This window comes from Vicugna pacos, chromosome 2 (assembly GCF_048564905.1).
Source record: "Vicugna pacos chromosome 2, VicPac4, whole genome shotgun sequence".
In the NCBI taxonomy this organism is placed as follows: Eukaryota; Metazoa; Chordata; class Mammalia; order Artiodactyla; family Camelidae; genus Vicugna; species Vicugna pacos.
In genome coordinates, this window is record NC_132988.1 from 83372860 (window position 1) to 83385670 (window position 12811).

General features: G+C 35.3%; 1 protein-coding gene across 4 annotated transcripts in view; it reads right to left on the reverse strand.

Moving 5' to 3' along the window:
• EXOC1 (exocyst complex component 1) overlaps positions 1-12811 on the reverse strand; it is a 45308-nt gene that overhangs the window by 25464 nt on the left and 7033 nt on the right. For all 4 annotated transcript variants that reach the window (XM_006198143.4, XM_006198142.4, XM_031688150.2 and 1 more), the window contains exons 4-8: positions 11489-11648; positions 6926-7113; positions 5030-5257; positions 4684-4816; positions 3949-4058 (exon numbers count right to left, since the gene is read on the reverse strand). In XM_006198143.4, the coding sequence (XP_006198205.1) occupies positions 3949-4058; positions 4684-4816; positions 5030-5257; positions 6926-7113; positions 11489-11648 (819 nt within the window). The remainder of the gene's footprint in view (positions 1-3948; positions 4059-4683; positions 4817-5029; positions 5258-6925; positions 7114-11488; positions 11649-12811) is intronic.

Consider the following 12811-nt stretch of genomic DNA (forward strand, 5'->3'; position numbering starts at 1 on the left):
CGTCTTCACTTTAAATCAAAAGCTAGAAATGATTAAGTTTGGTGAGGATGGCAGATGGAAAGCCAAGACAGGCCGAAAGCTAGCTAGGCGCCTTGTGCCAACAGACACGTTGTGCATGCAAAGGAAAGGTTATTGAAGGAAATGACAAGTGCTACTCCAGTGAACACATGAATGATGAGAAAACAAAACAATCTTATTGCTGATGTGGGGAAAGCTTTAGTGGTCTGAACAGAAGATCAAACCAGCCACATTTCCTTAAGTCAAAGCCTAATCCAGAACAACACCCTAACTCTCTTCAATTCTGTGAAGGCCGAGAGAGGCGAGGAAGCTGCAGAAGGAAAGTTTGAAGCTATCCAGGTTGGTTCATGAGGTTTAAGGAAAGAAGCCGTCTCCATAACATAAAAAGTGTCAGGTGAAGCAGCAAGTACTGATGGAGAAGCTGCAGCAAGTTATCCAGCTCTAGCTGAGATAATTCATGATGGTGGCTACACTAAACAGCGGATTTCCCATGTAGATGAAACAGCCTTCTATTGGAAAAAGATGCATTTAGGACTTCATAGCTAGAGAGAAGTCAATGGCTGGCATCAAAGCTTTAAAGGACAGGCTGACTCTCTCATTAGGGGCTAATGCAGCTGGTGACTTGAAGATGAAGCTAGTGCTCATTTACTTCTGAAAATTGTAGCACCCTTAAGACTTAAACTAAATCTCTTCTGCCTGTGTTCTAAACATAGAACAAAGCCTGCATGACAGCACATCTGTTTACAACATGGTTTACTCAATATTTAAGACAAACTGTTGAGACCTACTGCTCAGAAAAAATACTCCTTTCAAAATGTTACTGCTCACCGCCAACGCACCTGGTCACCCAAGAACCCTGATGGAGATTTACAAGATTAATGTCGTTTTCATGCTGCTAACACAGCATCTGTTCTGCAGCCCATGGACAAAGAGCCATTTTGACTTTTAAGTCTTATTCTTTAAGAAATAACATTTTGTAGGGCCACGGCTGCCACAGATAGTAATTCCTCTGATGGATCTGGGTAAAGTCAACTGAAAACGTTATGAAAAGGATTCACCATTTCAGATGCCATCAAGAACATTTGTGATTCATGAGAAGAGGTAAAAATATCAACATTAACTGGAGTTTTGGAAGAAGCTGATTGCGACTCTCATGGATGACTTTGAGGAGCTCAAGACTTCAGTAGAGGAAGTAATTACAGGTATGGTAAAACAGCAAGAGTACTAGAATTAGAAGTGGAGCTTGAAGATGTGGCTGAATTGCTGTATTCTCATGATATAATTTTAATGAACGAGAAGTTGCTTCTTATGGACAAGCAAAGAAAGTAGTTTCTTGAGATGGAATCTACATACTCCTGGTCAAGGTGCTGTGAAGACTACTGAAATGACAACAAAGGATTTAGACTATTACTAAATCTTGTAGATAAAGTAGCAGCAGGATTTGAGAGGACTGACTCCAATCTGGAAAGAAATTCTACTGTGGGTAAAATGCTATCAGACAGCCTCGCATGCTATAGAGAAACTGTGAAAACGAAGAGTCAATTGTCATGGTAAACTTCATTATTGTCTTATTTTAAAAAATTGCCACAGCCACCCTAACCTTCAGCAACCATCACCTTGATCCCTTAGCAGCCATCAACATCGAGGCAAGACCCTCCAGCAGCGAAAAGACTGACTCACTGAAAACTCAGATGATGGTTAGCATTTTTTCCTGCAATATAGTATTTTTAAATTAAGGCATGTGCATTGTTTTGTTAGACATAAAGCTATTGCACACTTAACAAGACTACAGTATAGAGTAAACATAACTTTTATATGCACTGGGAAACCAAAAAATCTGTGTGACTTGCTTTATCAAGATATTCGCTTAGCTGTAGTCTGGAACGGAACCTGTAATGTCTCCAAGGTATCCTGTATACAGCGCTGTGGAGCTTTAAGCACATTAGTTTTAACACCTCTTCACAAGCATCTTGAGGGTGGGAACCATTTCTTGTTCTTACACATGAATGACAATGAGCACAAAATAGGCACACAATGAAAATTCAATGATTGACAAAGACATGTATCATAATATGGCAATCAAATTTTCCCAGCTAGTTTGTCCCACAACCAGGAATAGAAATACCCAAGTTTCCCACCTCTTTTGTTAGATGATATGACGCATTAAATCTAATACACAGAAAAACTTTTCTGTACTTGGGACATCATCCTCCACCTTCTTCAGCACATTCTAGGTTGTTGCAACATTCTGGTTTTCAACATGCATTGCTCACATGTAACAATATATATCAGATTTTCAGAACTGGGAAGCACTGACTTTAAACAAAGCCATTAGTTTATAAGGCAAAGAAGCAAAATCATGAATAACAGCATGTTACAGCGAACAATTAAGGGTGCAGATAGGACTTCTGTTTACTGACTGGTATTTTCAATACGAGCTGCAAATATGGACAACATCACTGAACAGAGTTGTTTTCAAAAACTAAGGAATTGTATAGAAGTTGATATTATTGAAATAATAGCATAAGAAAAATGTGTTTTAGTATTTCCTAGATTTCTACATTTACTTTTTTCTTGATGCTTTTCAAGTCAAGTGAAACATTAAGAGAATCTTCCCAATTTCCCTCTCATATGCTTAGTTGGGTGGCCTTTCTTTATGCTCCCAGGGTACCAGTATCATAACATATACCCTCCCTGAGTGCATCTGCCTATCTCCCTTCTCTAGACTGTGAGCTACTTGAGGGGAGAATCAACCGCTCATCTAGTCCAAGTAAATGTCTGGTAGGTATCTCTAATCACTTGGAAAACGATTTCTAAATAAATGAAGGAGTGAGTGAGTGCAAGAACGACAGAACAGAAGGCAAGCAGAATGAGATTAAATGCCTTTCTGGCCAAAATACACTTTTTGTTATGGGACATTAAACTGCTACGAATATGGTTAACAGGAAGCTTATATCAGTTAATTATAATCTATTAAGATTCTGCAACTGTTAGGTTTAGTAAACTTAATTAAAAATAAAAGAATCAGAGAAGCTGGAGCCAAAGTTGATGTACTCACAGGCACCGAAAGAAAGTAGGACCTGTTATAGAGTTGAAGGAGGGCCTGAGTAAACTGATCAGAAATAAAATATAGTAAGTACAGTTGTTGTAGAATACTGCAAAGTGAAAACAAAATAAGAATCCAATATTTCAGACAGCACTTCTTGATGAACAGAATTTCCCTCAATTTTTTTGGCCCAATAACCCTATTAAAATAAAAGAGATGAAAAGTACACGAAACTTAATTTATTACATCAGATATTAAAATGCCTTCTATTCAAATCCCTCCAAGGTCTGCTTAATCATATTAATATCATTGCCACAATCTTAACTGTAATATCCATTTTCATATAAAAATGCAGAGGGTTTATATAAGATTAACTCAACTGGCTAACAAAACATTGTAAATCAACTATATTTCAATAAAAAATTTTCAAGGGAAAAAGATTAAATCAACTGAAATTTTCAGTTGAGTTACTCATTTTTTTCATGTATATAAGTATACGGAGACAATGGAACACTTAATTATGCAGTCAAGTCCTAGTTCTTACCTAAAAATAGGCCAAAGAGTAAACATGTCACAAGTCTGGACTTATTTTTTTAAATAAGAACTTCTAAATGATAATGTGCAATATGTAAGCGAAGTTCCTTAAAACTCAGAGTTTTAGCTAAAAGGAACTAGACTGTCTTCCTAAGGAGGGTGTTGTAGTCCAAAATACATCTATGAGCAAATATGTGCATATTTAAAAATATTAAAATCAAATAAATGTGTGCAGGAATATACTGTGATCCCAGTTAAACACATTACAATTTTTTGTAGGAATTTACATTTAAGCTATTATATAAACAAGCTACAGGAACATGTCAGTATTAATAATAAAATAAAATTACCTGTTGAACAAAAACATTGTTGAGGTGACTGGCCAGTCTCCGGGCAAAATGCTCTCGCAAATCACTGAAACGCTGCTGTTGCTGTTTGACTGCCAGAAGCATGTCATGGCCTGAAATCATAACATTTCTTGACTTCTTTAATGGGTTAAAAAAGTTCCTTGATGCTTAATAAATATCTTTCTAACAGTATCCATATTTCAGTTTTGAAGAACCCGAAGTTTTACTAGCTTATTCATTTGCTTTATAAAAGAAAGGTAAGGGGGAAACATAGTATAGCACAGTGGTTCTCAAAGCCTGGTCTTGCCCCAGTATCTGTTAGAAGTGTGGACTCTAAGGCATCAGCCCAGACCTCCTGATTCTGGGGGTGGCAAGCGACAAGCTGTATTTTAAAAAGGTGAATCACTGCTAGGTGATTCTGATGCAAGCTCAAGTTTTGGAACCACTGGTTTAGCAAAACCTTATGTCATCTACTTTGGGTTATGTTCTATGGACGGTACTGAAGAAAAATCACGGTGTTAACTTACAGTCATTGATGGTTAATCAGAAGGAACTGAAATGAAAAAGCTCTTAGTGTCAATACACATTACGTTTGAGAACAAGTGAAATGTGTTTGAATAGCTGATTAAGTAACCCTAAACCACTTGCCCCATGTATGTCTTGTCAAAAGCTTTATACTATGTCATAGGCTTTAGTCTAGGGTTCTTGGGCAGATTTTATTGTCGCTAATGAACATACCTGGTCGAAGAGCCACGTTCATGCACTGCAGAAGGGCATCTGCGGCATTGGTGCAGGCCTCAATGCCCCTGGAAGAAGCAAGATCTCCTTCCTGAAGGGCCTTTATGTGACCTTTGGCCAAGTCCAGGTGGTTCTGGAATATGTATAAATACACCATTTGCATGTATAATCTTGGGAAATTTACAGTTAAGATGCTACTCAATCCTACTACTGGGTCTTTGGATTTACAGTATTTTATATCTTGCTCTCCTCAGGAAATTAGAAAATCTTTCAAATGGGTTTTATATATTCTCATTAGGCCTTTTTGTTGTTGTTGTTGTTGCTGGTAATTTATAATCACACTTACCACAAGGAACTCTATCTCAGACAGGAGTTTTACATTATTAGTGTTACTGAGATGAATCAGGTGGTTACTTTCAGAGATCTGATCCATTTGTTCTTTTACACTTTGGAGCATTTCCTCGTAACTGCTCAATTTCAATTCAATCTGATCCACCTCCTTCAACGCCTCATCCAGCAACTTCATCAGGATGTTCACCTGCTTTTCAGAGGCCATGATTGACTGGATGTTGGCCTACAAAGTTAAAAAAAAAAAAAGTAATGCTCCGTATCATGCAAATATATAAAAGAAGTACAAAGGTGAACTATCGATGGGTGCTGTATATTTCTGGGGCCTGAACAAGTAGATTTCTGCCCCACAATGTGTCATCAGTGATGGTATACTCTCATTTCTGTGAATGGAATGGCTTTAGACTATGTCATCTCTGACACTTCTTCCAATTCTATCAGCTATAAAATTTTTCTATGTATTGTAATAGTTATGTAAAACCCTAAATAAAAGCATAATCATCTATATTAATACCTTAGTCAAGAGAGTAGCAGCAGTATGCCAGTCTCGGAAGGATACATGGAACTAATTGATAACTGTGGTATGATTTGTACTAATAGGATGTGGAAGAGCAAATGGCCATAAGATCACTCCTTCTAAGGTATTTTTTCTTTTCTCTTTCATTTGAGATTACTATTTTCCCCTCAGGCAAAGCAGTAACAGACCACCATCCCTTATTAATGGTTTCTAAGTGATTTGGACTATTGATTCTGAATTCCCTGAAATATGGAAGCTTTCAAATCCAAAATTAAACTGCAAAGCAATATGATGACTTGGAACACATATGCAATATCAACTAGAAAAGAAAATGCAAACCACTAAGCCACATTAGGAAGGCAGATAACATGATGTGAGTAGAAAATCTGGACAAGGAGTTAAAAGTATATCATTGTACAGGTGATGCTGTAATTTCACACGTGTTATTTTATATACTATTCATAATAACACAACTGTAAAAGCAGCCCAGCTGTAAAGTCAGCAGGGCTCAGACCAACTGACATCTTAAGCAGGAGAGCTGGGGCCTGAACCGACTCAGGACAATTTCCACTTTAATGCCTTAAAGTCTCTTCTAGGCTTTACTTCCAGAAAGTTTTATAAACCTGGAAGCTTGGACTATTCATGTAACCTCTGGATCTGAGTTCAACCTCATCCTAACTACTGCATCCTTCGTATATAAAATGCAAATATTCCTTATTCTCTGAGGGTTTTTCTTAAATGCTTACCTTGTCTAAACAAAACAAAGCTACCCAAATGTTCTCGTTTTAGATGTTTCTTACAAACGGAGTGCTACTTGTGTTTTTTACTTTCTAAAGAATTCGATACAGACTCAGAAACGTGTGTACAAATGAAAAGGACCCATTCCAAAACATTTCAGCAGAGGAGTCAAACATTCTTTTTCCCTTGGCTCTCCTGTTTTCACCACACTATTCTGCTCTCTATGGGTATTCACTAATTTCAGCCCAACTTCTCTCTTTCTAACTTGTATCTATTTTTTTTTTTCAAACCACAAAAATGCTATTCTTTAGCACTGAACTATTCTGAGGTGTTCGAGAGGCTGGGGGAATCCACCCCCAAGTTGGTTTCAGGTTGGCTACTTTTACCTCCATCATTTCATATCAAGAACCTCCCCAAATCCAGAACCCTCTGCCATCTGCCTTCATTGGCTTAATAGGAATGGTTCTGTCTTTTGAATAAGAACAGTGAAAGACTGACGGCAGCTGGTAATGCACTACCAGAGAAGGACAGCAATAATCACACTGCATGGGCTTAAGTGCTGAGGCAGTAAAATGTGAACATCACCAGTCTCCTCAATCCACTGCACATCAGTAATCGTAGATTACAAGAAAGGCTTACCCCATCGAGCACCTGCAGCTCTCTGGACAATCGTTCTGCAAAGGCCTCGGCATTAGAAATTGCATATTCACAGCCTTCCATCATTATTTCAATATCCTGCTCTTCTCTTGCATTTAACTCTTGGTACTCATCCACTGCTTCTTCATCGCCTCCTGTCACACTCTGATTTTCTCCACTTGGAACAGATTCTTAGAGGGTAAAAATTTAAAATAAAGTAGTAAAAAAGTGGGAAGGACACTGGCATGGCACTTACAGGTAAGGTCAGTTTTAAGCACAGGTCAAATTTAGTGGCCGAAAAATTGGAAAGAATGATTCAAAATAGATGAAGAAAACTTATTTTTATGAAGAACTGCATGTGTTAATATAATGTTTATTATAACAAATAAAAAGCATGCAGTCTAACTCATTGACTCGTGTTAAAATAGGCTTTAGTCACAATTTCCAGAAACATAATTAAACTATAAAACAAATATAAAACGAGAAACAAAACATATGGAAGCAAGCCTAATCTTTTCTTTTTTCCTACCTGAGATGGTTGTTGCTCTAACAAAACAATGATTATGAATTTAGGACACACGAAAAACAATGTGCTTTCATTTTTTTTCCAGGTAACATTTTCTTCTGTTATTTTTGTTCTTTTTGTCTTTGTTACATTTGGGGCTTTTTCCCCAAATAACTTTCAATTGAAATAAAAAATGCACCTGCAATTCACAATTTATTTTCGGCACTGAAAATATTAACCGGATTTTCCATTTTTTTGTTTAAAAATTTTTCACATGCATTAATAAAAGTTAAACGAAACTTTCTCAATAACTGTATAGTAAGAAGTGCAACAACAACATGGCTGTTTGAAGTTACAAAAATTTAAATGGTCTTCCTGCTTCATAACAAAAGACCAAGAGGTCAAATTTGAGATGCTTTCTGGATAAGTGTTTCATTTCAATTTTTTGAGAGAATACACTCAGCATGTGGGATCTTATAAATCCTGAAGTTAAGAGAGGTAAAATGAAAAAAATAATTTTACCCTTAAATAAACTTTGAAATAAAGTTACTGATTTTCATCAGCTTATGGGATACGATTTAAGTCACAAACTTTGGATGTTTTAAATATTCATTATTTTGGATGAAAATGGATAGCTACACTCAGCATGACTTGACATATGTTAATTTGTCCTAGAACAAAAACCACCCAATTTAAATAACAAACGCTTACTCTTACAAATGATGATTAGGCAGATTTAGATAACATCACAGGAAAAAAAGGAGGGGGGCTAAAACTTTTGGTACAGGCAATTATAGATGACAGTATATAAGTATAAGCTCTTTAGAGAGGCATCTCTTTGCTCCTTGTCCTTTGAAAGAGTCACTGTGGACATGTTAAACTGTCGTGTGTGACAGCTTCTTAGTCGCTAGAGGGCAGGAAATGCCCAAATCATTCGGTACAGCTCCTCACACAAGTAAATATTTAAAATAAACAAATATTTCAATGATCGTAACTGCTTCAGAAGTATTTGCTCTTCCACAAAACAGTCCTTAGGAAGCCAATCATGAATACTATCATTAATTTTTATGACCATATGGATTTTATAGTAATAAACTTTTCCCTGTACACAATTTCATAAAATATGCAACCAACAGTACATAACAATGGCAAGTAATAAAAATATATGGAATAGAATAAGAAGAAAAGGTGTTACGCACCTTCTGTAACTTTAGGCAGTTCTGGAGAGTAAAAAGGTATGAAAAAAGCAGAGGAAAGTAAGCAAAGAATATTAGCTGGGTAGAAACGTATACAGGTTTAAATTTTAAAATACTACCTGTATTTCATTTGAACTTCATGCTAAATTAATGTTTAAGAGACAATGTCAAAAATAACTACAAAGTGGGAATATCCATAAGAAGCTAAATTTCCAGAGTTCATTTTTCTTATTCATTTTCTGACAGTGACTAAAAATACATTTATTTTTCTCTTTTCTCTTAGTCTTTTAAGAAACAGTTCTGATGAGTCCTTGGAGGAGAAAACTGGGAAACAGATCACTTCCTGGGTATTATTTTTAGGTCAGTAGTTGTGACTCATGCATTTAGTCTAGTTATTTTTGCTCAAGGCCCAAAACCTTTATTGGACACTCCCTCACAATGGATTAGTCATAAAATATTGTTAGAAAGGACAAGACTGAAACAATTTTAAAAAACACACACACAAGATATCAGTTGAAGCTGACTTTTAAAGACTCAAGTCAAAGGTTTTTTGAAATCTGGCTGCAAGAATAAAAAAGACACGGCCAAACAAAAACTTCACTCTACTTCAACTGCTAACAAAGTCCTGCTTTAAAAACCTTATTCTGCCAAAAAGCCCTGATTATCAGCATAAACATTCAATTGTCATCAATAAAAACTATGCACATTGACATTGCTAACATTCCCAATGAACAGTTTTACTTACTTGAATGATTACTTAGCTCTTGAAAGGAGATGGTGATTATTTCTTGTTTGTTTTCTAACATAACCCAAAGCTTAGAGACATGTTATAAAAAATGGGAATCAGCAGCCATGATTTTAAAATCCAGGAAAATATTAAACAAATCTGTAGACATTAATAAAGGTACACTCTGAACTCCATTAAATCAAAGCAACAGTTACTGCTTTATAGGAAGTGATTTTCAAAATGAGATCCTTAAGGATCTTCTCAATATCCTTAAAACTGATCTCAATTGGGTTAATGTTTATAAAAATAAAAATGTCTACAACTTTCTTTTAGGCCCTGAAAAATTAAATGCCATTTTCCTCCTCAAAGCTGGTCACTTCATTATCAAAAAACAGCAGTATTCTTCTCATTGATTTTGGTAATATTCCTTAATGTGATAAATACAGGTAGGGTATGTATTTTCCCATACTGTTGACTGAATGAAACAATGGTTTAAAATACAATTTAGGCAGTAAGTAACATCTGGAAATACATAATATTTGAAAACAGACCAGAAAGTTTATGAATCATTCACTGATCAGAATGTTCAACATTGAATGGTAAAAAAATAAAAGCTACTCAGAACCGAGTAAGCCACTCTTCAACGCATGGAAAATTACCATAAATTTCTTAAAGGTCATTCTCTTAACATACTCCAGCACCAAGACACTGGGGTATCATGCTGGTGAGATGGCAACCCTGAGGGCTCCAACACAAGGCCAGCCCCACTTTGGGGATGAGCACAGGGCATGACAGATGTGACTTGCCTCTGCTGGTTCCAAGCATCAAGCCTGAAACCAGTAGTGGGCTCACTGATTAATAAGTGATAGAAAAGAACATCACATTTAAGGAGAGAAAGATGCATGGCCAAGTAGCACAGGAATAAGTAAAACAAAATAGAGAAAGGACAGAGGCAAGTGACTAAGTCAAGGAATAGTTGGAAGCATCTGAAATTGTCATTTTTATAGGTCAAAATGGTTGAACATTGGCAGTTTCAGATGTTTCAACCTGACAGAACAGAAGCTTCTATTTTTTCAATGCTGATACACAACTTAGGACAAATCTAAGTTTTCTTTCTAACATATAATTTAGGACAAATCTCTGTTTTTTCCCTCAATAAAGAGGAGTAATAACTCTGCTGTCCACCTGCTATTACTTCGATTGCTTTCTTGGAGATAAGGAGTATAACACAAAGGGCATTCATAAGGCACACAGACTTACAGTGTGTATGCCTTTGTAAAAGAAATTTTAAAAGGAAAAAAATCTCATTGTACAGTTTCAATAATTAACAGTAGAGTGTTTGTCTTGTAACACAAGTCTAAGGACTTTATCCTGATAATAGAATAATAACAGCTAATATCTGAGTACTTACTATATATGGCTTTGTTCTCATCATATTCATTTATTAAGTAATTTAATGCTCACAACAATCCTATGGAGTTGACATTATTATGATCTCTATTTCTGAGATAAGAGAAACTGAAACACAGAGTAAGCCAAGGTCATATAGCTAGTAAGTGACAAAGCCAGGATTTAAACCCAGGCTGTCTGACTCCAGAGTTGTGTTCTTAACCACTACACCTACACTCTACACAAAAATACACTTACAAGGATATTCATCTCAGAATTGTTTAAAATAAGCAAAGATTGGAAAATTAAAAACAAATGATTAGCTGAATAAATTATAGCATATCCAGTACAATGGAATACTATGGTGCCATTAAAAGTAATGTTGGGGTAAGTATTTAATAACATGGAAAATGTTCATGATACATTATATGAAAAACTATGTTAGGATACAATGTAAATTTCTTTATTTAAAAAAAGTACTTCAATATGCATAGAAAAAAGACTAAATAATATCTAACAAAATGTTAACAGTAGTTACCTCGGAGGATTAAGTTTATAAGCGATTTTCACTTAATTTATGCATCAATTGTCTATAATAAACAAGTATTAATTAAGTGATAAGAAAAATTATTTTATAATTCCTTTACAAAAAAGGTAATTCAGAGCTTTAATTACTTTAAACAATGCCAAATTATATATTCACTTATACATACACTTGACTTTACATGTACATTTTAATTTAACTTTACCTTCCAAAAGTTGTGAGCTAACATTGACAAAATCAATTTTCTTCCGGAGATATCGTTGATTCAATTTCCAAATGCATGAAATAAATGCATTCTTTTCAGCAGTGCTGCTGGCAACCCATTTATATATTTTTTCAAAATGTAAATCAAATTCAGGGTTTTCCTGAAATAAAAATATATAAAAGATATTGTTTTTGATCACACCCCCTTTTTATTATTGTAAAATTGACATTTCAATAAAACAAAAAGAAGTTAAAGCTGTTCTTGAAAAAGAAAAATCACCATTAAAAATCAGCTAAGTGACTTGCGGAAAATGATTCAGAGAATTAAATTTATAGCAAAAACTTTGTTTATCTCCCCCCAAAAGCTGGATAAAAAACAACACAGTGTTCTGGTAATTTTTTTTCTATGTCCCTTAGGTGTATGAGTGAAGGTACAGGATGTCTATTTAATGGCTGTGTCTCAGATTCCTAGTTTATAAGACGACAGTGGTCTCCAGTTTTGATTTGGATCTAATTTTTCTTTCTAAGTTGCCTACAGGGTTTTAGAGTTACACTTTTTCTTTAACAATGTGCTATTATTCATAACTGTGATTTGATATTAATTTCTTGATAAAATATATATCTTCATTGTAACACAGGAGAAAAAAATAGTCTATATTCTCGTGTGGTTTCCTAGAACAAATGAGGTGGAAAGTAGGGACTGCTCCTGTTTTCAAGTCTGAAAATACAGAATGATTAAAGGTGTCTTAAAAGTCAAAAATCCTAGTGGCCTGAAGGTCCTTTCAAATGAAAAATTAGTTCAGCTGACATGAGAGAACTGCATTATGTATCTACATGTCTCTTAAGCCACATTACAGAGGTAATCTCAAGCCCTGATATTCCCCCTTCAATGCAGAACTACTTGACTGCTATATAAAAAATGAAGACATATAGACACATACTTTTCTTCATATCCAAGGAATTAAATAAACGGTTCTTAATGTTCTACATAAGGGTAATAACATATTCAATTAATTTAAGGTGTTATTTAGGGGAAATAAAATGCAAATAAAGACCACAGACACAAGGGAAGTTACATCAGACTTCCACTGTGAAGACCGGGATAATTTAGGGATGGAGACTTGACCCAAGGTACAATCATATTACAGTAGCACGGATGTACTAACTAATTTATAGCTCAATAAGCAGAACTGAAGTGTCAAAAGATTAAAAACCTGCATTTACAATGAAAAGCTAATTGCATTAGTGCTTATAAGGAAATCAAAGAGTCTTGGCAACTAATACGAAACTTGATGGGAAATGATCTCTTCCCTGGGAATATTTC